Source organism: Phoenix dactylifera, chromosome 5 (genome assembly GCF_009389715.1).
Source record: "Phoenix dactylifera cultivar Barhee BC4 chromosome 5, palm_55x_up_171113_PBpolish2nd_filt_p, whole genome shotgun sequence".
Lineage (NCBI taxonomy): Eukaryota > Viridiplantae > Streptophyta > Magnoliopsida > Arecales > Arecaceae > Phoenix > Phoenix dactylifera.
In genome coordinates this window covers 3,502,654-3,528,089 of record NC_052396.1, presented here as the reverse complement: position 1 = coordinate 3,528,089, position 25,436 = coordinate 3,502,654, and the positions used below count along the sequence as shown (strand labels likewise).

General features: G+C 39.6%; 2 protein-coding genes and 1 long non-coding RNA gene across 3 annotated transcripts; 2 read left to right on the top strand and 1 right to left on the bottom strand.

The window, feature by feature from the left end:
• Positions 1-1,471: 1,471 nt before the first annotated feature.
• LOC113462558 (RING-H2 finger protein ATL29-like) lies at positions 1,472-3,051 on the bottom strand. The gene has a single exon (XM_026803646.2). The coding sequence runs from the start codon at positions 2,598-2,600 to the stop codon at positions 1,953-1,955; it is 648 nt and encodes a 215-aa protein (XP_026659447.1). The 5' UTR covers positions 2,601-3,051; the 3' UTR covers positions 1,472-1,952.
• A 5,511-nt stretch (positions 3,052-8,562) lies between these two features.
• Positions 8,563-12,088, top strand: LOC103704695. Its single transcript, XR_603662.4, has 3 exons — positions 8,563-9,112; positions 9,894-10,011; positions 11,726-12,088. It is a non-coding gene; the product is annotated as an uncharacterized LOC103704695 (long non-coding RNA).
• A 3,283-nt stretch (positions 12,089-15,371) lies between these two features.
• Positions 15,372-22,190, top strand: LOC103704694 (uncharacterized protein At2g38710). Its single transcript, XM_008788098.4, has 5 exons — positions 15,372-15,717; positions 16,799-16,918; positions 20,416-20,530; positions 21,197-21,290; positions 21,737-22,190. Exons 1-5 carry the CDS (start codon positions 15,614-15,616, stop codon positions 21,937-21,939), a joined length of 636 nt encoding a protein of 211 aa, XP_008786320.1. The 5' UTR covers positions 15,372-15,613; the 3' UTR covers positions 21,940-22,190.
• The last annotated feature ends 3,246 nt before the right edge of the window (positions 22,191-25,436 follow it).

The window sequence follows — 25,436 nt, the reverse complement described above, 5'->3', positions numbered from 1 at the left end:
GCTCGATTTAGATCAATTTGGTTACTACAAGCATTTAGGAGGATCACCATACTCGATGTAAAATACTTTGGTTACTATGAGTGTTCAGAAGAATTACTAAACTCGATGTAGAATACTCTGGCTACCACAAATATTTAAGAGGATTACTAGATTCACGTGAGATTCGCTATATCGGAAAGCCGAGTTACATGCCAAATTTTCAAAGGCCGTAATTTGGTCATGTGATACCCGATTGAGATGATCTTTTTTTTTAAATAATTGGTTGTCTTTTCGAGATCTATAACTTTGGGCCAACCTCATAGGAGATTGAATCAGACCGAAATTCTAGCTTTTAGGCTCCAAAACGGACCGGTCAAACCGAAAATTTCTTTTCGGATAAGACTTTGACTGGGTATAGTTCTCTATCCAAGAAGAATCAGGTAGAGTGACAGAAGATAAAGTTGATGTAGAAGTTGAGATCTACCTTCTCACAAAATTTTAGTTTTTTTTAGAAAATTTTTATTAATTATATTTATTTTAGGATATCTAGCCATATTCGAATTATTAGAGGAATCCAATCCAAATTATGAAAGGAGAAGATCTTACTAATATTATAGATAGGAGCTATGTATCTCAGTTTAAGAGGGGTGAAAAAATCAATAAAAGAAAACTTAAAGCCCTAGTTTGAGATTTCTTCATTTTCTTTCGAGTTTTCTTTTAAGAGATTCGATTTGAGCGAGTTGAAAAAAAATTTTCTTCTCCTCGATCATATCACATTTTTTCCTTTTTAAAAATCTTTTTTGGTCGAGCTTGGATAGTCTGCTGGCGAGACATCCTTCTCATTTGGGCGGTTGTTGATGATGTTTTCTTAGTCCTCCAAGAATAGTGCGCATGGGTACTTAATTCTATATTGATTATTTGCTAAATAAATTTTGAGTATTTATATAAGATTAATAAATTTAAATAATAGCTTCCGTCTAACTTTTTTGGATAAGATCTTGGATTGTAACAAATGGTATTAGAGCAAATCCAGCTCATGACCTATGTAGACTAGAAGACACTACGACACATATATTTGAGCTGACCATGAGCTGATTATAGTATTTCCAATTAAATTTAAATGAATTTGGATTTTTAGCTTGCCGAGGACGCTAGAGCTTATAAACGAAGGAGGTACGTAAGCATCTGTATGAGTATGTATCTGTTCCTATATTGATTATTTGTTGGATAGAACTTGAATACTCATACAGAACCAAAAATCTCAAATAATATTTTTGAACTAGCTTTTTCACGTCACGTCCTGAGCTATAACATCCTCGGCCCCATTCCGTGCCTATGAATTTAGGTCCTTGCACAAAAAAAAACCTTTTCGAGGTGAATTTAGCTCCTTGCAGGAAAAAAAAGTGGGGAAAAAAAAAGCAGCACATAAGTAACTTCCAAGCTAACGAAGCAATTGAAAAAAACACAGCAGATAACCCCAAGCCTTTTCGATTATATTGACACAGCCAGTCAGGGGAGAACAAGCTCTCGTGAAGTTAAAAAAAAATGTGGGAAAAAAAAAACAGCACATCAATGACTTCCAAGCTAACGAAGCAATCGAAAAGAAACAGCAGAGAACCCCAAGACTTTTCAGATTATATTTACACAACCTAGTTGGGGTCGAACAAGCTAACGAAGCAATGGAATTGTCGAAAACTTTTCAAATTTTCCTCTTTTTTTGCCTTTTCAAACCCCTAAGCAGAACTAGGCTCTAACTTTATGGTCTAATTTTACAGGATGTTGCATTGTCTTGCAGGGAAGAAGGTGAATAAATAAGAACCAAAAAAAAAATATAAAAAATAAAAATTGGTATGAGAGGTTTAGGATTTGGGACCGTCCGGTCCCCGAAGTCATCGCCCGCTTCTTGCGGGCGAAGAATAACGGCTGGTTCGCTCCTCTGCGGCTCTCTGTCAGCCTTTATCGTGTTCCTATCGTTACCCTTCTCCGCGCTCCGCCCTGTCCATGGTGATCGACAGGCTCCTCGATCGCGATTTCCGCATCCGACCCGACTGCCCCTCCCCGTCCTCTTCTACTACGTCGATCGCATGGCCATCCCCACCGCCGACGGCCTCCCTCACCGCCAGGACCGCCGCCTCGTTGGGCGGCGCCTCGAGGTCGGAGCGGCAGATGGGGCAGGTGGTGTGGGAGGCGAGCCAGGAGTCGATGCAGGCCGGGTGGAATGCGTGGCAGCAGACAGTCAGCAGCCGTATGACGTCCCCACCGGCGAACTCCGCCAGGCACACCGCGCACTCCGCCCCGCACTTCCCCTCCTGCACCCCCCTCACCGCCGAGTACGGCAGCTTCGGGAACGACGCGATGATCGCTGGGTCCAGCCCCGTCTCACCCTGGGTCTCCCCGCCGCCAGCCAACCCTCCGCCCCCGTCGCCGCCGCGTCCTCGGGCCCCCCTGCGGGCGATCCAGGCGGAGACGTAGTGGAGGAGGTCGCGGAAGAGGAAGATGGAGAGGAAGCAGAGGAGAATGAAGAAGAGGATGAAGACGGGGAGGAGCATGGGGACGGGGTGCGACGGCGGGCCACCGTCAGAGGACTCCGCTGGAGATTGGTCGGAGATCGGTCTCTCCATTGCCGGATTCGTCGGATTCCGGCCGGCCGGGCGTCGCTTCGCATATGGATTGATGGGTTTGTATGTAGCGCTCTCTCTCAGTCGTCTGTTGGTTGGGTGTCTCTTCTCTTTCCCGGGGGCGTGGGGAAAGGGGGGGGGACGGTTCAGTCGTTCACATAGTACGGCCGCGGGGATGATGACGTGGCGGGTCTTGTGGCCGGGAAGGCTGGCTTTGACGCGGGCGGTTAGTGCAAGGTAGCGGTCGGGACAGTTGGGTTGGTCGGAAGAGTAGTTGAGGTATTTCTTTTTTGGTTACAACGTAGGTTGCTGAGCCTAAATTGCACCACTTAGATCTGCAACTCTGCAAGTAAAATGTTACCCCAAGAAAGTGGAACACAAGTATAGCTATCAATGACAATGACGAAGTTTCCATTGATTGGCCGCACGGCTATCCAGCCAGCTGCCCGATTTCCTTTGCAATAAATATGTGTTACCTTGAACATATAACATGCCCTATGTACAAAAAAAAAAAAAAACACATCAAGCCAAATTTTTGGCACCAGAAGAGTAATCGAAGCTTGATCAACTAGCTATGTATGTACTTTTTTTTTTTTTAACTAAAAATAAAAATATCATACATAACGTGTACGAATACAACCAAGAAACTCAAAAAGCAATACATCATGGAGTACACCGGACAACTCTGCCTCTCCCACCCAAAGATGGTCCCTCGAGTATATGTACTTTCAAAGCAAAAAATATTTTGAAACACACTTCTCAATAGGCTTTCATTCCATCCAATTTAATAATTCTGGGACCACATTCCTACATTTATCTCTAGTCAATTAATCTGCTATATATTTTTTAAATCTCACAAAGTCTAGTGACATAATATATCCTCCACAAAAATCTCTCACATATTAATATCATGCATGCATATGCATGTCCATTCTCTCGTAAAAGTGTTTGATATATCAAATCAATAATACCTGAATGTAGAGTTGGAAATTGGCTCGAGCCGGCCAGAGGCCCATCGGGCTGGGCTCGAAAAAATTCAGATTAGATTTGAGCTTAAATATAGAGCTCATTTATTTTTCGGGCCACGCTTGGATATATCATTGGCCCAGCTTGAGCTGGAACAGAGCCCGAATTTAGGTTCGAATCAATTTATTTTTTTATGTCATTATTTAGACAGAATATGAAAAAAATAAATAACAAATTAAAATAGGTTTAGCTGAGAATAATGTATCACGTATTATTTACTTGTATCATAGAAGAAAACCTAATTTTTAACTAGCTTATTTAGTTATAAAGCAGTATTATGGAATATTAAACTTCAATCGGGTTTGAACCGGACCTATTTTTGGCTCACCTAGATCCGATCCGGTTGAAGAACGGATCGGGTCAGGTCGGGTTCAAGTCCGAGTTGGATCGAGTTCGGGTTCGAATCGAGTCTACTTTTTTTTGTGCTTTTGGAAAAGAATTTGGGCAAACCTAATTTGGTCATATCATAATTATGAGGTGCTGGGTGACCTATGACTTGAAAGACTTGCAATTGACCTCCAGTCTGAACAGATGGCCCATGACTTACTAAGTCGGTCAAGTCCTGCAATTGACCTCCAGTCAGAACAACTTACTAAGTAAGTCGGTCTACAAGCCAAATTTCATATCACACTATTTTTTATTTATATGATTGATTGGACGGAACTTGGCGTCTCCCAGCTCCCCTCTCACGGGGACAAAAAAAAATCCCAGACCTTCTTCCAAAATCCAATTCCATTGCAGAAAACTGGCACATGACCCATATTCAGTTCAGTGTTCCCTCACTTTCTCCCTTCAAAAGTTAAAAGAAACAAAACCAAAAAACAGAAGGAAAAAAAAAAAAGCCAGCTACCGAGACGCCAGAGGTATCAACAGTGTAATAGATCGAGAGGGAATCCTGACGGGCCGAGGTTCCTTTGGATTCTGTGAACCTATGCTTGTTGCTATCCTTCCATGCTTGAACCCTACTCCTCCTCCTCCTTCTTCTTCTTCTTCTTCTTTTGGTTTTTTTTGGTACAAAGCTTTCCCTCCTCGTTGCCTGGCATTTCCCATCCCTTAGGGAGCAAGCTAATAAGCTCCTAAGAAACCCATATCTCCTTTCTGTCTGCCTTGAAAACCCGCCAGAAAAGATTCTCTTTTGCTCCCCCCCCCCCCCCCCCCCCCCCCCCGTGCATTCAGGTCGGATCGGGTCCATTCAGTAAACCCAGATCCGATCCAAAAAATGATTCGAGTCTAATTTTAGGATCCAACCCGTTCCATTTACAGCCTTAATAGGTACATATACATATATACACATACATATATATACGCACATAAATACAAATATATTTCTATGTATATGTGTCACATTCAAATTCGTCCTTCACTCTTCATAGATAGAGACGGTGTTATATAGTTTCTTTTTTATTTTTCAAAATAATTTTTTATTCATTCATTTCATTACTACCGTAAATAGATCTTTATTCACTTTAGAATTTTCTAAATAATTTTTTTTTTTTACATGATCATCTTTGCTGTGACTATTGTTTTTTTATTTTATTTTTGCATCATTCAAATAGAAAGCGGTAAGATCAGTCTAAAAAGGGTGTAATTTATAATCTATAAACTATGAGCCCCTATTTATTTATATAAATAGAAAAGTCTACGATAGTTTATTTAATTGTTTCAGATTTGACAATGAGGCGAAGTGCAGCACTAATGATGGCATACTATTTTTTTGAGAAGGAAATTTTGTAGCATAATTTTCATCAATAAAAATTTTAAGTCAATATTTTTTTTTGATTTTTCGAAGTATGTGTATGCTAGGCCCTTTTAAGGGGAAATTCTGATTCCACTATTATGTAGAAGTCAATCATTTGCATCCAATACTGATTGAGTTATTTGAATTAATATAAGTTAGACTGTATGCAGTCATATAACCAATCTCTGATATCGGTGTCTGCTGGCTGGGGAATGGCCAGCAACCGTACCATCCTGTTCTTGGGAGTATTCCATGAAAAATTCTCTCAGGGAAGAGTTCCAAACGTACCATCCTGTTCTTGTCACGAGCTTTGCAGAGAGTTTGCGCTAGCCGGGAGCTGGTGCCGTATAGTCCGGCACCAGGGGCCCGACCCCTTTCCCACTTATTTTTCGCTGATGATTGTCTTCTTTTGACCAGGGCACGAGTGGCTGAGGCACGGGTTCTTCGCAGGGTGGTGACGGACTATTGCATAGCGTCTGGCCAGAGAGTGAACTTCCGGAAGTCAGCTATTACCTTCAGCCCCAGTACGGAGTCCAGAGTTCGACAGGAGATCCGGGGGTTACTGCAGATACCAGAGCAGGAGGGGACGCTGACCTACCTGGGAGTTACCATCACCGGCCGACGACCGCGAGTGGCAGAGTGCTCGGGCCTGGTGCAGCGGGTACAGAGCAGGCTTGAGGGATGGAGAGCATCTTCCCTATCCATGATGGGGAGATTGACTTTGGTCAGATCAGTGTTGGGATCCATACCGATGTATCTCATGGCCAACACTGTTATGCCAAAGACGACCTTGTTGAGGATTGAGCGTCTTCTTCGGAGTTTTTTGTGGGGCTCACACGGTGGAGGCCATGGAGTGCATTTGGTGGCTTGGGAGCAGGTCTGCCGTCCTATTAGTGAGGGCGGTCTTGGGGTGCAGTCCCTGATGGAGAGGCGCGAGGCGCTCATCGCTCGGCATGCAGTTCGGTTTATACTTGAGCCACATAGCCTATGGAGTCAGGTGATGGCAGCCCGATATGGACGAGGGGGCCTAGGGGGGGCATGGAGGGGCCGCCGAGTCTCTTTCATGTGGCGTGAGATTGTGAGGCACTTACCGACTGCATTAGCGAGCACCAGGTGGCTGATCGGCGACGGGCAGAGCATTGATGTGACCAGCGAGCCATGGGTGGACACCGTGCCATTGAGGCGTTGGCCGACCATGGTCGATGTAGAGGCAGTAGAGGGACTACGGGTTAGCGACCTTTTGGCAGGAGGTGGAGTAGAGTGGGATGATACTAGACTTCGACAGCTATTTGGGGTACACCTCGCAGCGAGGATCCGGTCTCTTCCGTTACCAGGATGTGGGGGGCGGGATGTCAGGGTATGGGGCACATCGAGCCAGGCCAGTGTTAGGCTAGGAGACCTCTCCCGTGTCATCCAGTCAGAACGGGAGAGGGGGCCGGATTGCACATGGATCTGGAGGCACGGTCTCCACCCGCGGGTAGCCCTCTTCTTATGGAAGGTGTTCTGGGATCGCCTTCCGACGAGAGCTGCGCTGAGTAGGCGTGGTTGGGGGATCCCTGCAGAGTGTGGAGCGTGTGGGGCTGTGGAGTCGGTAGACCATGTGCTCTTTCAGTGTGTATGGGCGAGATTGACATGGCAGTGGGCCGGGATCTCGCAAGAGGCCCGGAGTGACAGGCCACAGTTCCTTCACATGATACGACAGGGGCTACCCAGTTCCGGGACGTGTCAGGAGGCTATTAGAGCGACTTGCACAGCGCACCAGATTTGGCTGGCAAGAAATGCTCGTACTCTCGGCGACCGCAGGGTGTCACCGAGGTTTGCTGCGGAGCTTGCTCGTGTTCAGGCCCTTGAGTTTGTACCCACCACCTCTTCAGACAGACCTTTGACAGCTCGGGACACCTAGGGCCCCCCCTCTGCTTCGGCAGCCCACCATATGGTGTTTTTCACCTGGGAGCCCCCACCCCCGAGTTTCCTCAAGGTCAATTTTGACGGGTCGGTGTTGGACGGCGGTGCGCGGGGTGGTGCGGGCTTTGTTATACGAGGCCCGCACTCCAGGGTAGTTGCAGCAGGTGGCTGCCAGCTGTTCGATACGTCGGTTCCGGAGGCAGAGCTTCGAGCAGCCTGGGCGGGCGTGCGCCATGCGAGGATGATCCTGCGAGCCAGGTCGATCATTTTGGAGGGCGACTCCACCACGGTCATCGGATGGATTCGGAGGGGGGCGACGGGTGATGGTACAGACCACCCTTTGATCCGCGACATAGGGAGCATGATGGGAGATGAGCGAGCCTTTCAGGCTCAACATGTATTTAGAGAAGCTAATGGGGCAGCCGATTGGGTGGCGGCCCATGCGGCTCATCACTCAGGGTATACCCTTTGGTCGGGGGAGGAGGAGCTGCCACATGCGCTCCGCGAGTTGCTTTATTTTGATTTTCTTGGATGTATTCGTACACGTATTGTATGAAATATCCGTTTTCAGCAACAACAAAAAAAAAAAAAAAAAAAAAAAAAAAAAAAAAAAAAAAAAAAAAAAAAAAGAGTTCCAAACGCTTTAGCCAAAAGAGAGCATGCAATAGACATCGGAGATAGGAAGCGATCACGCGTGCTTGGTTGGGGCACGCCTAATTTTCCCTCTCTCTCGTATCCGTGGGGTGGAGTGAACAAATTGCGTTGTCAAAATAAAGATAAATTATTTATTCCATATGGTTTAGTGGGGGTAAAGACGATCCCTATGACCATTTATTCATGAAAAACTGGCTATGCTCACCAGAAAGTCTAACCCGCTAAAACATGCTTTGGTGACAACACGTGATAGATCTAGAGATTGGGCGGGCCCAGTCCCATACCGCTGAGTTTGCATATCATGAGCTTCTCATAATTAGCCGCATCCTTATCGGGAGACCCCATGATCATTGAGATCCCCACCAATGCAACAGGCAAGACGTCATCCGTGTGCGAAGTATTCACGTCTGATGTACAAGCCGTACTCAAGCCAGTCATTTATGGTCGACCCACATGCCCTAATTTTCTGTTGGTAGGTAGGCTTCTCCACCGGACATACACAAAATGAGAGAGAGCAAATGCCCTAAGAGGCAAAAAGACGACCTCCTTCTGTTCCATGATTACTACACTAACTTAGGCATCGGAGGGTCTTCTACTAGATACATTTCGGCCAAAGGACTTCTATGCTCTGTGCTATTTTAGGTCGGAGTGCTACTATCTGACGAAGATCTCAGTTGCAACGATCAAACACCGCTCGCCTTCTTCAATTCCAATCAGAGCAGCTAATCACCGAGCTCTCTAGTGTCGTTGCACTTCTCGTTGTGGTGCTTAGGACCAGTCAGTTATCAGCGGCAACGGTTCATAAAGCCGCTACCCTTCGCTAGCTTGGATTGATGACTTTTGTGTTTTTTTGTTCGCCAGATGTCCTGAGTCTTTATCTGTTAATCCCGAAGTTTTGTTTCTTTTTGAGTTTGCTTGCATCTTTTGCGTTTAACTCCGCTAGGTGGATTTTTCTGGCATGGTTAATGATTAATTCCTAAAGAGAGTGGGGATAGAGAAAGGCACGAGGAAAGTTGCTGATCACGAGGAGAGGGGCAGGGCGTTGTGGGCTATGGGTGGCTGCTTCTGGAGGTTCGCTCTCGAATACATTGGTGGCTTTGGCAACACATGGTAAATAGCCTATCAGTGGTCCTGTCTTAAACGTCGCCATGGCTGGCAGCTTGGGCAGTGATTCACCGGGTGGTTCTTACAGGTAAAGCAGAGACCGAGCAATGATACTTGTAAAGGTCTATAAGATATTTGCAATGGTTCCTTTCTGAATATTGTGAGTTTGCCATTGTTTAATGCCAAGTTTTGGTGGTTATGAAAAATAACTGGCTGTATTGTGTATCTCTAATTCCTGATTTTACTGATATTGGGTTCCCAAGATTTCTACCAAATATCTTATAGTCTTTTGAAGAGAAGTTCTTGTTTTAATCTATGAAATTGTTGGGTTGAGATTTGACTTTTATCTAAAATATATGATTAATATTACCCTTCATCCCATCTCATCAAAAGACTGCACAAGGATTCATTTTCATGCATGGGTATTGCCTGGACTGCTGACTATCAATATGACCTGTTTTTAATGTGATTCATATGTAATGATGTCCTCTTTTTTTTTTGAAAAAAAAAGGCAGAAGTCCTTTCGAACTCATTTATATCTGAGTTATCTATTTCATTTATTAAATTTTGAATCGGATTAGCTATTCTTGAAATCCATGAAGCCCAAATTGCCACTGGAAGCATAGGAGACAGTTAATAGCATTGAACATGATTTCAAATCAAGCCATCTTCTATTCTTCATCCTGTTTTACAGAGTTATCAGAATGTATGACTACTGAAAGTTATTCCTGCATTCTCTTCACCAACCTGTCCTTTCTACTGGTGGTTTAGTAAAATGATGTTGGAAGAATAATCAATTATTGCACTCACATGTCTACTGTAGTTCATGGGATATACAGAAAGATTCAGAGGTCTTTTCTTGTATTCAGAGCAAAACTGCATCGGCCAAATGTCAATTTTCTCTCGAGACCTGTCAAGCATGGAACAACTGGGACAGTGATTGTTCTCACTACTCCAGATGCCAAATGCACTATGCTTGCGTTTCAGGTTAACTCTTTTCCAGTTTGTATTATCATAAGTGACTATAACTTTAGTCTTCTGTATACTTTTGTACAATATATCTTTCAGTATTACTATGAAAGCATTGTGGTGAGATGGTCTTTTGTAGATTATGCAGAGTTAATACATGTGAACTGAAGCCCTATAATGTTGGACACTGTAATTTGATTTCTTTCCATCTTATCATTTAACTATCAGAAGTGCAGAATTTTGTTTAAATGGTAGCGATGCCAATATGTTGTTATCCTTTGGTAAAGAATTTCTGTCTCCCTTTTGAAAGTACCATCCAATTTTAAAGAAACAGGTATAATGGAATAAGGATAATCTCTCGAGGTTGAGGTTGTTTCTCTACTAGTTGGCATGTCCATATCTATGGATCTTGTGAACACAGTAAAGGAGAATGATACAGTCATTTTATATCGATACAGAAAAATAAAATATCTAGTCAACGTTCCCTTTTGAGTCTTCATTACAAGCCTTTTTATTTGCTTGTCTTGGATTTCTTTGTTTAGTGTGTATGCATGTTCTTCTAGATTCTGTATACTAGGTTAAGAACTAATGCATTAATTATAGGGCTCTCTAGATCAACTGGCATCGGCAGTGCCAGTGTGCTAATAATGTAAGTATATTTAGGTGAGCAAACATGGGATGCTTCATAGACAATCAACTGATACTCGATCACTTTTGTGGCTAGTTAACTTTTATCATTTAGAGGATAACCTCTTAAAAAGATCATAAATGATGCATATGAAGAAAGAGAGATGGAAGATATGGAGATGAAGTTGTTTTCAGACGGAATATATGCAAATGAAAAAGTAAAAGATGAATTGTTTTTTTATGTTTGTGTGCCAATAAAATTTTTAGAGAAGTTTGTTACCTAATCTTCTAATTGGTAAGTGTTAACACATGCCTAAACTAAACAATATGATCCATAACTTACATAATACCTGATCCTCTTTGGTTATAGGAAGGTAAGATTATAGTTTTTGCTCCAACATGAGCATAAACTTTATAATAAACCATGTGCTAAGAGTAATATGAATGAACTAAACCAAGATCAATTAGAATAGGAGCAGACCATCCACCCCATCAATAATAATAGCACTGAAACCGACATACATGGCAACCAACCAATCCTGAGTGCATGCAGTACTTGATAACCAACATAATGATTATTAGAGATGGATAATCTCTTAATCAACTTTTAATAGGCTATTGATCTACTCTATAACATTTTCTCAACGCATCAATTGCATTATGATACAGTATAATGATAACAACCACTACCATGGTTAGAGAAGAAATAACTATGACCATGACATTTTGACTTAAGCATCAAAAGTCATTGTGGCTCTTTCCTTCTAGAAATGCAAGTTGTCAAGATCTGTCATCGCCGTAAGAAAGCAATGCAACAAAAGTGATAAAGAATGTACAAGTAGTGGATATGAGTTTATATCCATCTCTGTAACATTTTTAGATAGCTATAGCTAGTTAGCTGCAATATATAATGTAGTTTTCTGTTGATCGACTAGTTGGTCTTAAGTTTTGTTATCGATTGGTCGGTCTTAGTTCCTGTTATGCTTATGAGGTTCTCCTTAAGTGTTGTTACACATCAATTCGTAGTAGCCTTGGCATGATTTATCTGATTGTTGGCCCTCGCTTGTTGACCACCATTAATGCTTTTATCTTGCTGTTTTCACAGGCCGCTTCATCAACTGTTGACCATGATCCATTCTAAGCTGACATAGTCTCAAAGACAAGTGTACCTGTCATAGAAGGTTATTTATTCGAACTACTTCATACAGTTGAAACTATCCAGAAAGCCTGCAATGATGCTTGCAGAAATGGTGCTTATTGCTGGTACTGCATCAGTTATATCATGCATTGATAGATGTTATGATGATTTCTGATAGGCCTTTTGCCTTTAGTTTCTTATGTATGTCCCCTTCAAATTTTAAGTAGCAAATGCTATTCTGCATTCCCTTGGCATCAATTGTTTTTGTTGCAAGATTGCTTGTTATACACTTCTGATCTGAAAGTAAAGAACTTGTCTGTTGTTTCTGTTCAGGTATTTCATTCGTGTCGGAAATGTTCTTTGAAATTTACATCCTCGTTTGTTTGTGGTAAAGGTTATACAGATATTTCAGCTACTAAGTGAAACACCTATTAGTGAGAATATGGCTTGATATGCTTGAGTCAGATGTGTACTTGAAAGAAAAGAACTTTGTAAGAAAGTGAAAGTTTTCTTAGTTGTCTGACACCATGTTCTAAAAACTATTTACTATATAAGTTTAGAGTTTCTCAAGATCCCACAACCACACTAGGTGCTTCCTATTATATGCAATCTTGTCCTTAAATTTCGAGGCATGGAAAAAAAAAAATCTTATGAGTAACTTGGCCATTTCGTGGCTTCCTCCAGTTCAGTCTATTCTAGGAATCTCATTCTGTGAGACTGGGGAGGCAAGATACTTCCAATTTAAGTTCCCCCTTTTGTCAAGAAAAAAAGATACTTCAACTTTAAAAAATGCATGAACCATTACTAACCAAACTATGGATCTTTTCATCTGAGCAGAAAATTTGTTGTCTGCGACTTTCTTCTTCCTTTCCTTTCTTTTTGCCTCTTCTTCTTTGCCTGTCTTTCTTTCCTTTCTCTTATTCTTCCATTTTAAACGTCCATAGGGCTTAAAAGAATCCTCAAAAACATAAAAGAAAAAAAAAATGCTATACTGGTATCTAACGATACATATATGCGTATCGATTGTCGACAGGCATGGTAGGATACGGGACTATACAGGTTAGATACTGGTACAGTCCCTGCCATCAATTGCAGATCTTGAATTGAAGTGTGGAGCAGGGATTTTATATATGAGTGTCTCTGATCCTGTCACCTCTTGCAATCAGTCATAAACCTGTTGACAGATTATTCTTTGCTGATAACTAGAACATATCTTCCTCCTGATATGTAGCATTCTAATTCTCCAGACAGAAATTCAAGAGTTCGGTATTGTATCCTAGTTCGTTTAGTTGTTTAGAACCAGGTGCAGTAGTTGATGCATTTTTTGCTCCTGAATTGCGCTGGACTTGGTAAATAAAGGAATTAACAGAATTGCTGTGTAAGGGGGGAACCTGTCCTCCAACTCGTTGTGGAATGCTGATGAATAACTTTTTTTCAAACACTATGTTATACTCATTTAGTCTCCCCACCCTGCACTCAAAATCACCAACCCAATCAACCCTTTTTAACCTTCATTCTGCTTTTTGATGTTGGTACAACATGAATTCAAATGTGGCTGGAAGTATTTTGCATTGTAATTTCCTTTAGTCTTGAGATTCGGCGGCATTCAGCTTTTATATTTGTGGTTATCATCATAAAGTTCTGTATGCTGGGAGCGAAGTTGAAATCTTAAATTTGGTACCTTCTGAAGTATCTCACTTTCATGTAAACAATCGCAGTTGCTTCTGAACTGCGATATATTCTCTACGGAGCAAATCAAGGTAGCTTTGTCGATGTGCTTCTCTCTTATAGCCTGTTCAAAGCTAGTAATGCTGATATGGATGAAAAGTGGATCAAATTGCACCAGGCTTTAATCATCACTATCGGTAAGTTCTAACTAGGTTTTTTTCCCCTCATTTTCCCCCCTCTTTTGGGTATTATAAGTCACGGAGTGTAAGCAATTCCTCCTCACCAACCCATGAGACCCTTAGAGTGGTCAGCCACATACGAGGCCACCCAATCTATAGCTTCATTGACCTCTTTATAAACATGCTTGGTCTGGAAAATGACGTCTCCATCTACCATGGCCCGAATATTTCGAAGAAGGGATAGTATCCAACCATGCTGCCGGTGCCCCCTTGGATCGACTTAATAATCTTGCCGAATTACCTTTGAGCAGGACTGCGCTGACCCGTAGAATACGTCGGGCATGACACGGACCAGCCTAAGCTGCCCTTAGCTCTACCCTCGAAACAGATATGTTAAAAATCTGACATACGCCAGCAACAACTATCTTCGCCTCTAATAACGAAGCTTGTACCACTTCTTCTACCACCGCCTAGAATGCATCCGTCGAAATAAATACCACTTTTAAGACCGGAACCTCAAGACTCAAACCGGTCCTCCATTTTTTTTTTCTTTTTTTTGTTTTGAACAATGATAAGTGTTCTTAATTAAATTTGCGTCAAATAGTTTAAAACATTAGCTCAAATGCAACTGCTTAGCTATACCCACTGTGAGAAAAAAAAAAAAAAACTCTGAGTACCCATCCATTATTCCATTTAAAGAAACTTTTTCCTCTTTTCTTACTGCCGGAAAGGCAAACGCCTATGCAACTTTTGGACTGTTCTTTTTTTTGACAATTATCCTTGAAAAATTGCTTATTTTACAAATTAAAATGTTAGGTCCATTCGCATGTTTCGTCACATCAATTTCAAGAGATCTTTAAAAGCATTTGGGCCAATAGCAACCTCTAGACTTGTTCATGTCATTAGTTGGTTTCTTGTTCCAATTAAGAGAGCTACTTTTGAAGGAAGAAAGAAAAAAAAAAAAAGAAGGAAAAGGGTCGTGGGGTAAATAATAGCTTTATTAGCGCTAACCATTCGAGCACGTTTCCCTCCTTGCTTTCCAGGTGGGCCCTTATTCTGTTCTGGATGCCATTAGCCTATGTCACGACGGTTTAGTTCTCCCCTCCCTTTCTTGTGGGGACCAACCATCGCTTCTCTTAGGTCCAAGTAACGCTCTCATGATCTCCCCGGAGAAGCATATCATCTGATGCGAGCATATACGAACGCCATCTGTCCCCAAATCGGCAATATTGTTCACGCAAGTGCCGAAATTTACTCTCATCCACTACGTGTCGCTTTTTAATTGCTCCAGAACAGTGTACAGCTGTTTGGCCCAACCTCACCCAATCCTCTTTTCTAATCCCAATTCTAATTTACCATATTACCCTTGCGCTAACTGGGCAATACTGTAAGCCCGTTTAGTTGCCTTGCTTATAAATCTGAAATAAATTTTACTTATTCAATTTATCCAGTTACATAATTTTTTTTAACGTTACAACATAATAAGAACGCAAAAGATACTTTCGAAACTTTGTAAAGGGAGAGATGAAGAGCAATTTATAATATTTATTCTTTATTAATTCGGTTAAATATTAAGTTATTTTGGCTAAATAATTTTTATATTAAAAAAAGTGTTTAGCATTTTTGTTTGTCTAAAAATTCTAATTATTTTTTTTTTAAAAAGAATAAATTAGAGGGGTAATTTAGGTAAGACAGTTAATTAGTTTTTTGAAAAAAAAAACTCGCCGGAGCCATTGGAGTCCTATTCGGAGACGTTCCCAATTGCTTCTGCCCTTTTCTCCTTCTATGCATTCTCTCTCTCGGTTATCCCCAACGAGGAGGCTCGGATATTATATAACCCCAAGCGTGGAGTTTCTTCTCCCCCGATTCTTTTCTCCTCTACGAGCCCTAGAGAGAGGGAGGCGGCCCGCCCTTCCCTTCTCCATTCCTCCATCCGATCCTCGGAGATCGTTGCTCTCCGGCGCCGGTCTCCGATCCTTAGAAGAAGCACGATTTCTCGCGCTCCAAGATGGTGTCCGCGAATCGGGAAATGGCGGTGTACTGCTTCGACACCCTTGTCGCCCACTACAATAGCGACCAGGCGCCTCCCCCGGCTTTCGAAGAAGGCCAGCAGTAAGGATCGCCCTCCTCCGATTCGTCTCCTTGGTTCCGATTATCGTTTCTCGTGTTATTGTGGAATTTTATGGCGTTTAACCTCACTTCCTTGTAGGAGAAAAGGAACCTTGGAGGGATTTTTGTTTGTTTTCTTCTTCACCTTCGGAGTTTCTGGTGTTCTAGTGGTTTGATTGCCCGCTGGCCTTCAGTCGAGCTATAAAACGTTGGAAAAACGCTTTTGATGGTTTAAAACAATAATAAAGGACTGATGATCGCTGGATTATGCTCTGATTGCTTATGCATTAAAGGATTGCTTTCTTTTCTCGATTCTAAATTGGTAGATCTTTTTGGTTTTAGGTTCTCTTACGGATATGAGGATTAAAAATTTCTTCTTGGGTTTTGTTGAGTGAAGGATTGGTATTTGAGGTTTGTTTTCTTTGAAAAGTGTTTTTTTTTTAAAAAAAAACATATATACCTTAATCACTTTCTTTAAATGTTAGATAAATAGCCAGGTATGGGTCCGTGTCTCATGTTGTTCTTAAAATTAAACATTGGCACATGATTCTTCTTCCCTTCTTATGGTGCTGTTGGTACTAATTTTCCTTTTTGATGTTTTTTATACTTTATCTTTTTTATTTATTCTTTTGGTTTTTCTGTCATGGTTAGAGGTTCCTGTTCGCCCTATATGTGTCCTTTACATCTAATATTGATGGCTTTAGTTTCTGTTTTCTTTGTGCTGATTGGATTAAGGCAGTTTGCTTACAAATGCTGTAATGTGTCTTTAATGATTATAAAGTTACGTTGATCGAATGCCATCAAATTTGTAATGTACGAAAAAAGGAAGGATCTGTGATAATTTGACTACTGTGATAATTTGTTGATCAATGATTTATGTTCCCTTTGGAAATATCATCACCCATTGTGAATTAAGGCTTATTATGAATTTCATCGATTCAATAGTAAGGTGATGGGTCTTTCACATCTGAAATTGCCGTTATACTAGGCTGAAGTCTTTGAAGTTTTATTTGTATGCTGTAGTTCTCTATGGATATATTTGTAGTATTGCTCTGCTCTTACATTGATATGTTTCTGATTTCAGCCCATTGTTTGTAACTTGGAAGAAAGCAGTCAATGGTGGGGAGCCGCGTCTGCGTGGATGTATTGGAACTTTAGAAGCCCGTTGCTTGATAAATGGTTTTAGGGACTACGCATTAACTAGGTATTTTGTTTTACATAGATACCATCCGGAAGTTTCTGATTTTGTGCATGGTGATATTGGAAGGATGATAACCTTGTTGTGATTCTTATTCTAAATTTTAACACTTAACTAAAAGCCTCTAAATTGATGATTCAAATCTAGCACCATCAACGTAATTATCTTCGGAACAAGAATTTGATGTAATGCAAAAGCCTGGACTGCTCAGTTCTGAATTTGATTATTTTTAATTTCCAGGTTATAAACACAGGAAATCATGACAATCATATGCATCTATGCTTGTATTGCATCAGTTAGCATTAGCACGTCATTTTAATGCAGCGATAATTATCTGACTTATGATGCGTGTATTGGTTGATGAATAAACTGCTCTACACATATTTCTGGGTCTATATATATGCCATATCACATGAAATATTTGTATTATTCATTATTGAAAATGATATTCTCGTATCTAGGCTGAATAAATTTTAATCTTTCCCTCAGAACTGTATGGGTGTTGTTTATACAGAACTTCCAAATTGATAAGAAACCATATAAACTGTCTAATGCTGGGAACAAGAGAAGAAATTGACCATTCTCTTAAATTCTGTTACTTTCCTACTGATGAATAATGTAAAACTTGTACGTTGATGCTTAAAACTTATTCATGGCACTAGAGTGGTCTTATCAAATCATACTGATAGATATGTCACAATTTCGATGAATTTGGTTCATTGAACCCAAAAATTGCAAAATCAGTAGATAAAATGATATTGTTTTAGATATCGAATTCTCTAATTATGCATTAGTAGTTCTGTTAGTTTGTAGGGGGGGTAAGCCAGCACTGTCATGTTCTCTAATCGTGCCAATAATAGATTTATTAGTTCTTATAGTTCTTTTTCCCTCAATGACATATAAGAGAAGTGCTTGCACCTGTACCTTTGTTGGCTGATGAAGCTATGTTTCAAATGCCTTATGATTGTGACATTGAAAGTTCTTGATGAAAATTTGATTGGTGAAATAAGTTCTAAATACCAATCATTTAGGAAGAGGAGGTCTAATTCAAATAGCTTCTGACTAGGGCTGAAACCAAATCAGATATAGATCGGGTACCAGTATATCCATATCCATATTTGTTTTGTTTAACGAATACTTATCAGAATACGGATATTAGTTAGATGCAATTTCATATCCATATTTGTTTTAAACCGATACTGGTACAAATCAGATAGTGAAAGTATGTATATAAATATAGATATAAGTCAGATAACTAAATTTTGTGATTATAGAATTAGAGATATTACTAAGTGGAAGGTAAATTAAGTCAATATCATATTAATATAGGCATTTATTTTTCTTAGAAGTTCATGGGTATTATATAAAATTAAATAGAATTACAAATAGAATTGGATATTAGGATACGGATTGGATGGTTGTCTATCTATATCCATATTCGTTTTTCTTATGAATATGGATATTAATTGGATGCTCAAATTTCTATCCATATCCAGATAAATTCGGATATGAAAATGAATCAAAACGGATATTATTCAAACTACCTTTACCCCTACTTCTGACTGCTCATCAATGTGTCGACACTTTTCATAATAGATCATAGGCTAGGAAACTTCATACAGCCACATTTATTAGGTTTGTGTATGGCATGTGGTTTGCTATACAGGTTTAGAAATAGGTAGATTGATCAGTTGACAACTGTATCACTGATGTAAGATTTCATACCTTATGTGGTGGATCTCTAAAAAGGTTGTCTTTTCGTAGTGGTAAAGGAATGAGTATTGTTTTTCTTTTGCTCTCAATATCTGGAGCTGCATTGAAACTTTGTGAACAAAGACAGGGATGAGAATCTTTTTGCAGGATAAAAGTTTGCTAGTATATGGTCTTCATTACATGCTAGAAATATGCCGATGACAAATGTTGCAGACACTAAAAAACTGGCAATCTTTAGTGCTTTTTGTCTGTTGTCGTTGCATGAATAATATTTGGAATCCAACTAGATGGCTTTTACACCATATGCCCAGGGCTCTGCTTGTTAGAGCTTTAATCAAACACATTATTTTGCCTGTTATGGCAGCAGTTGGCGTCATAGTTTACTTTATCCTTTCTAGAACAGCTAACCCATCAGCTGTGACAACTAAGCTTATCCAACGACATCTTGCTAGGAAAATTAGAATAATTGAAGAAATTGTGTTGTGCTGATATATGGAGGTTAAAAAAAGAAACGGTGCTGGGCACATGAAATGCACGTGGTTTATTCAAGAGTTTGGAGCATTTGATCAGTGGCTTTCATTCCATCATTCATAATTGTAATGAACTTGATAAACAACACTTTTCCATTGTAGTAAAGATGTAAGTTGTACTTTTATGGTATAAAACTTATAAACCAAATTATGAGGTTTTAGGTAAAGCATGGTACAGCAATGATCAAGACAAGTAATAGGAATTAGAATTTTTTTTTGAAGTCCTCAATTAAAATTGATGGCCTTCATTAATTTTGTTTTATTGAATCTACTATAATAAGAGATGAATGTCAATATGCCTGACATCTTCAAAGAAAATATGATGTGTAGATGTTCTTCATATGTGTCCAACTATATATTTTTATGATACAGTTGTTAGACCAATAATGTTTGGACCTGATGTTGAACAGTGAAGTGGGCGCACGTGCATTAGTTGATTGTAGATGACAATGAAAGTGATTTCATGATTATGTTAAGGAAAATTTAGAAATTGGTATACTACTGGAAGTTTTGGATATGCTGGTACAGGATAATGATGAAGAGTTAATTGAGTTTGTACGGTTTTAAGAGTTTCTAGACATTAAGGTTCCTGTAAGGAGAGAGGTTTGAAATTAAGTTGAAGGTTCAGGAAAGTTGGGCAAGGAAACAAAACATAGATGACATTTGTGAGCAAGGACTTCTTTGCTGCCTGCCTAGTAGACTTTTAGATTCATGGCAAGCTCTTCTTTTCCGAAAGTTATCGTGGCCAAGAATTCAGCAGAAATTCTTAAATGGTCCGCAACATGTTGTCAAGTGGTTGTGAAAATCTACTCGGTGTTCTACTTGGATTTCTTCTACAAAACTGACTTCATTTTGATGCTTGAAGGCTTGGCTGATTGTGGTTTAGATGACATAGTTGAATAGTGTTTTACTAGTGCTGATTCCATTTTGTTTGAGCAAGTGTTCCGCTCCTAGTATGACTGCTCAAAGCCAGTGCTAGTGACTTTTCTGCTTCTTGATGAATTGTGATGGTGACAGGTTATAGTATGTTATGATTTAGTTTTAATTCTGTTAACTTCTGGGTAATAACTCCACCTTTTCATTGTGCAAAGGAAATTTCCTTAATTTGTGTTAAATGTAAGATTCTGGATTTTCCAAGGAGAGCGTTTTATTTTTCCTGTAGTTGATTTCTGTCTTTCTGAGGTGGTCACAGGGAGTAAAGGTATATGTATAATATGTCTTTTAATTCCTTCAGGTAATGGATTTTCTGTCTTCTTGCAGTGCTCTGAGGGACCGGCGCTTTCCTCCTATACAAGCTAAAGAATTGCCATATTTGGAATGCACAGTATCTATTCTGACTGATTATGAATCTGCTCTCCATTACCTTGATTGGGAGGTTTGCTGCTTCTCTTGTGTTTGATGTGGTATGCACAACATATTAGCTAGGGGCATGGGTGGTAGGTATAAGCTGTTTGCATGCAAAAGAAATTTTAAACTTCATCTTTCAATGAGACACCAATATCATTTTGAAAGGCGATTTATAATGACCCAATATTTATCTTCTGCTTCTCTTTCTAAACCTTATTACCTTCTAGTTTCCTGCTAGATTCTAATGCACTGGCCTGCTAGTTATTCTGTTGTATTCTGAGGCATTGAAACACCCTCAAGATTTTACTGGGGAGGAAAAGATAGAAAGGATGATCTGGTCGAGGCATTGTTAGATATGAGATCAAAAAAAAAATCTGTTTTTAAAGGATTTGACCATTGATAAAAATAATGGCATGGTAGGATCTTTAAAACTAACTGCAAAGCTAAGAGAATGTAGCTTTTTGTTTCTGATTGCAGCAAGAGGCAAAATCAGTAGTTGTCTGATTTCTGTGCTTTTCAGAGGTTGCCTTGCAGCATGCTGTATTACTTGTTTGCTTAAACAAATTACTATTGTTTTTTTCTTTTTCTTTTTTCCTTCTCCATCAACCCATGTGTTCCCATGTTCACACCAATCACTGTCTAAAGCAGCTAGAGTATTTCTAATGATTACAACTGAGCAGTTTCTATTTTGCAGATTGGAAAGCATGGCTTAATTATTGAATTTACTGACCCAGATTACAACACAAGGCGTAGTGCAACTTACTTGCCCGAGGTTGCTGCCCATGAAGGTACATTGTGTATTATTTGTTTGCTCTCCTCAGTTTTCCCTTTATTTTCATATGAACTATTGAAATAGTGCTTCTCTCTAGAAGTTCAGAGCATCTGAAAATCAGTTCAAATTTGCACAAACCTGTACATCAACTTCCAGTTCTAGTGTTCAAGTGTTAGTCCGTCATGAATTGTGGTCAAATGCCATAATAGATAATGGCCTAGGTGACTCTCTGGAACCATGAAATTGAAGGATTACAGGAAAATTGCTCTTTCATGTAGGGAGATATGAGATGCTTACTGATGCATTATTCTATATCTAATGCTCTTTCATGTGTTTTTCCATCTTCTGAACATAATTGTTCGCACAGAGGGCTTCATAAGATAAAGGGCGTGGTGGTTTTATCTTCAGAATATGCTTTATATCGGTATGACGGAGACCTTTTCTTTTCCCCTTTTGAAACAGGTTGGGCAAAAACAGAAACCATTGACTCATTGATGAGGAAAGCTGGTTACAATGGAGTCATCACTGAGTCGCTTCGCAGGCGACTCCGTGTCACCCGCTATCAGAGCACCCTGTACACCATGCACTACAGTGACTATGCCTCCTATGTCAAGATGATCAGAGGAACTGCCCCTGCAATTAATGGTACTAGACTTAATCATTGATTTATTCAGAGCGGCTTCATTGTTAAAAGCTGCAAAGGTACATTCAGACTTATTAAAAATCAGTTGGGTGAGAATTTGCCTTGATTCCATCCCTGCCAATTGATCTGCTCTCATTATTTGTCAGAACTCATTCAAGAAATAGGAAAAAAACTGACAGGTTAGCCAGCAACTGTAAAATTGTTGAATGGCTAAGCTGTATCATGTCTCAAGATTGTCTGTGGATTCAGTTTAATTTGATATGCATTCCTTCATATGTGGTCTTCTTGATAAAACTTTACCTGGCATATGCCTTCGAAAGGGTGAACTCTAAAACTTTGCAAATGTATAGTTACCTACATAAAACTATCTAGGGTTAGAATCTACCAACAAACAACAGTTGACTGCAGATAGGGGTCGGGTTTGGGCAGGAAGTTGTTTGAGCCATTGACACCTATTTCAAGTCTTGGACGTGAGTAGATGTGTTAACTGAAAAGGCTTAGATCTGTGAACCATCTGCAGCCTAGTCCAAGAATTGACAGTTCTGATCCAATTGATTACACAGGCATGTCTGCCGCTGGGGACTGCACATTGTGGTAGATTTGGTGCCAGGCCATTTGTTTAGTGTTCTGATTCGGTCTAGTATTTTTGGTATGCCCTTGCGTTTCAAGCCGCCAGTATAGCAGCGAAGCCATGCACATTGATGAATTCACCTGAGGTTTCAGGTCTGTCGAGCTTTAGCGGCAGGACCATCATCCATATAGATTCTTCACAAATTTGTGGTTGCAGTTAATCTTCGCCTTTGATACAGCGCTTTTTTTACAAGCAGTGCATGATAGGGTCTTGAAGGCATTGTTGTTTCTTCGCATTGTAAGCCCCAAAATAGGTACCAAAGTCTATGCAAAGTACAAGACTACAATTATAATTATTGTAACACCCAAACAACTTGTAAAGGGAAATAGGAATTAGGTAGTTTGGTAAAAGTTTAGTTATACTATGTATAAGGTAAATGCACTACTCTTCAGGGATCTCACGTTACAATTTTAGTCCCACAAAGGATTCTGCTGTCTCTTACATATTAGAATCTGTATTTGCGAAAAGATTTGTAGATTTCAAGCATATCTATGTGGCTTGGATCATCATCTTCTTCATGAGTTCCTTCTGCTCACGGTGTCTTGGTTCTTGGTTTATTTTTCTGCTAATCTTTGGAGTGCTAGGGTTTTGAAGTCTCTGTTTGAGTTGTATTCTTTCTCATTTCATATGACAAAACCCTAAGCCTAAGATTCTTCATGAATGAGGTGACTTGAACTTGTGGTCTCGTGATAAGAATCCTACTAGCTTCAAAAGCCGGTAGTTCTGAATAAGATGCATCAAGAAACCTCGCAGGAAAAAAAGAAAAAGAAAAAGTGTTCTTGCTGTTGCACCATGTATGACGGATAGCATTCAAAAAAAACCTGACATCGCTGCAAATACAAGAGATTTCCCTCCACAGATAATATATGGAACTTCCACGTGAGCTTCTTAGTCTTACAAAGAAAAGGGCAAAAAGTTAGGAAAAGGAAAGAAAAGAAGACCAACTCCCATGGCCGTGTTTCCCCAGCTCTACTCTCCTACTTGGGCTTGGGGGCTAGAGAGGGAGCTCTCTTTCTGAGAAGCGCAAAGAATGAGAGAAAATGGAGTGTAACAACTCAGAATTTCATCTAAAATGGCTAGCTGAAAGGTATTTTTTTGGTTCTTTGATCTTGTATAAGTACCCAAAATTTATCCAACAAATAACCGATATGGGACTAAACACACGTCTGCACGAATCATCACATGAAGAACAAGGACATAGAGGGTGGTGAAATGGGTGGTAGGGAAAGTGCGGAGGGTGAATAGGATCCCATGCGTTGGCTCACGTATGTGTAGATTGTCGGTGGATAAGAGGCCATAGGTGGTAGCAAGGACAGAGTCGTACCAATGGCAGGCAGGTGGGTGGAGAGTGTAGAGGGTTATTTTGGCCACGGTTAGTGTCACGCCCCAAGATCATAACAATTATTTATAGGTTCCAAATCTTTTTTAAATAAAACAATAAATAAATAAATATTTAATTTTATCATTCATTAAATAATAAAATAAAAATCGGTTCAGATCATCTAAATTCAAATATAAATTTGAAACTCATAATTTTCAATATTCAAAAAATTACTAAGCTACATATTTATAACCAACTAAAGAACTAAAATTTTACTATAAATTACAAATTTTGTTAGTGCGAACTCTAAGCTTGGATTATCGTTTGTTCCTACTAACTTTATACATCTGGAAAGAAAAAAAATAAAAATATATGAGCGGCACAGCTCAAAAAGTAAAACTGACATCACTTTATTAAACTATATAATGCTATATCATAATGCTAATTTTCATAAAGCAAAATTTAGGCACAACAAAAGCAGTGATATTATTCAATTATTTATTTGTGAGATACATCCAATAATGCGTATATTTTTGTATATTATGAGTGATTATATATTAAAAAAAATCAATTTTTGAGAAAAAAGCTAGAAGCCTAAAATTAATAAAAAAACATATTAATTGAACTTTGTTTTGCAGTTGACATCAATCTAAAATACCATTGACTTCAGCATATCCTTCGGCAACTTGTGTTTTCTACCATCGATGTAAGCTTTAGAAGAAAATAAAAATTTGTTAGAGTAGTTATAGCTGTATCGTGGCAAATCAACTTATCAATACAGATATCATAATATCTCTTTTAACTACGATAAACTTATTCAAAGTTCTTATCTACAGGTCGTTTTATTCCAATTTTCTCTCTCCTTCTTTGTACCCCCCGCTCTCTCTCTCTCTCTCTCTCTCTCTCTCTCTTAATTCTATGTATTGGGCACGCCACCAATTTTTTCATTTTTTTTCCAATAATAATAAGGTCAAAGAAATTCCTTATTGTCCTACGATTACCCATTAACGGTTGTGTAATTGATGCCTCTCTACCCTTTATTTTTACAAAGATACACCATTTTAGCTCTTATTCAAGAGAGAGAGAGCCAAGAAAATGCATCAACTACAAATTAAGATTATATATATCAAACCAAAATTAGAATAGTTATTTCTCACGTAATCACAGTCGTTTATGTTTTCTCTTGTGTTATCCTAGTTGTCCAGAACTAAAACAGCAAACCAAAATATAAACCTGTATGTACCTCCTTCCACCCCTTCCTTATTCCCCTTCTTTTTCCTCCTCTTTCTGCTTTCCAAAAACTTCACCCTATAAAAAAAGAAGGGTTTTGTCATTAAACTAGGATGACCAGTATACGGCTAGGGAGATCTATCTTATTAAGTTCATGCAACCAAGAAACAGACTTTTGAGATTGTCCTAAGCTTAGCAAGAAAGCAGGCAAATTAGAGGGACATCATTGACTTTTGAAATAAGAAACTATGTTCATTTCAAAAGCGCAAATAATGCAAATAGATGAACGAGTCATAGGCTCAACCTCCAAGGTATTTTATATGCAAGCTTAGTTAAG

Bases quoted from the DNA above. Each gene is read 5' to 3' on its own strand.
- LOC103704694 (XM_008788098.4), top strand. From the start codon at position 15,614: ATGGTGTCCGCGAATCGGGAAATGGCGGTGTACTGCTTCGACACCCTT. The intron at 15,718-16,798 runs GTAAGGATCGCC...TTCTGATTTCAG, and splicing joins GCTTTCGAAGAAGGCCAGCA to CCCATTGTTTGTAACTTGGA. The intron at 21,291-21,736 runs GTACATTGTGTA...CTTTTGAAACAG, and splicing joins CGAGGTTGCTGCCCATGAAG to GTTGGGCAAAAACAGAAACC.
- LOC113462558 (XM_026803646.2), bottom strand. From the start codon at position 2,600: ATGGAGAGACCGATCTCCGACCAATCTCCAGCGGAGTCCTCTGACGGT.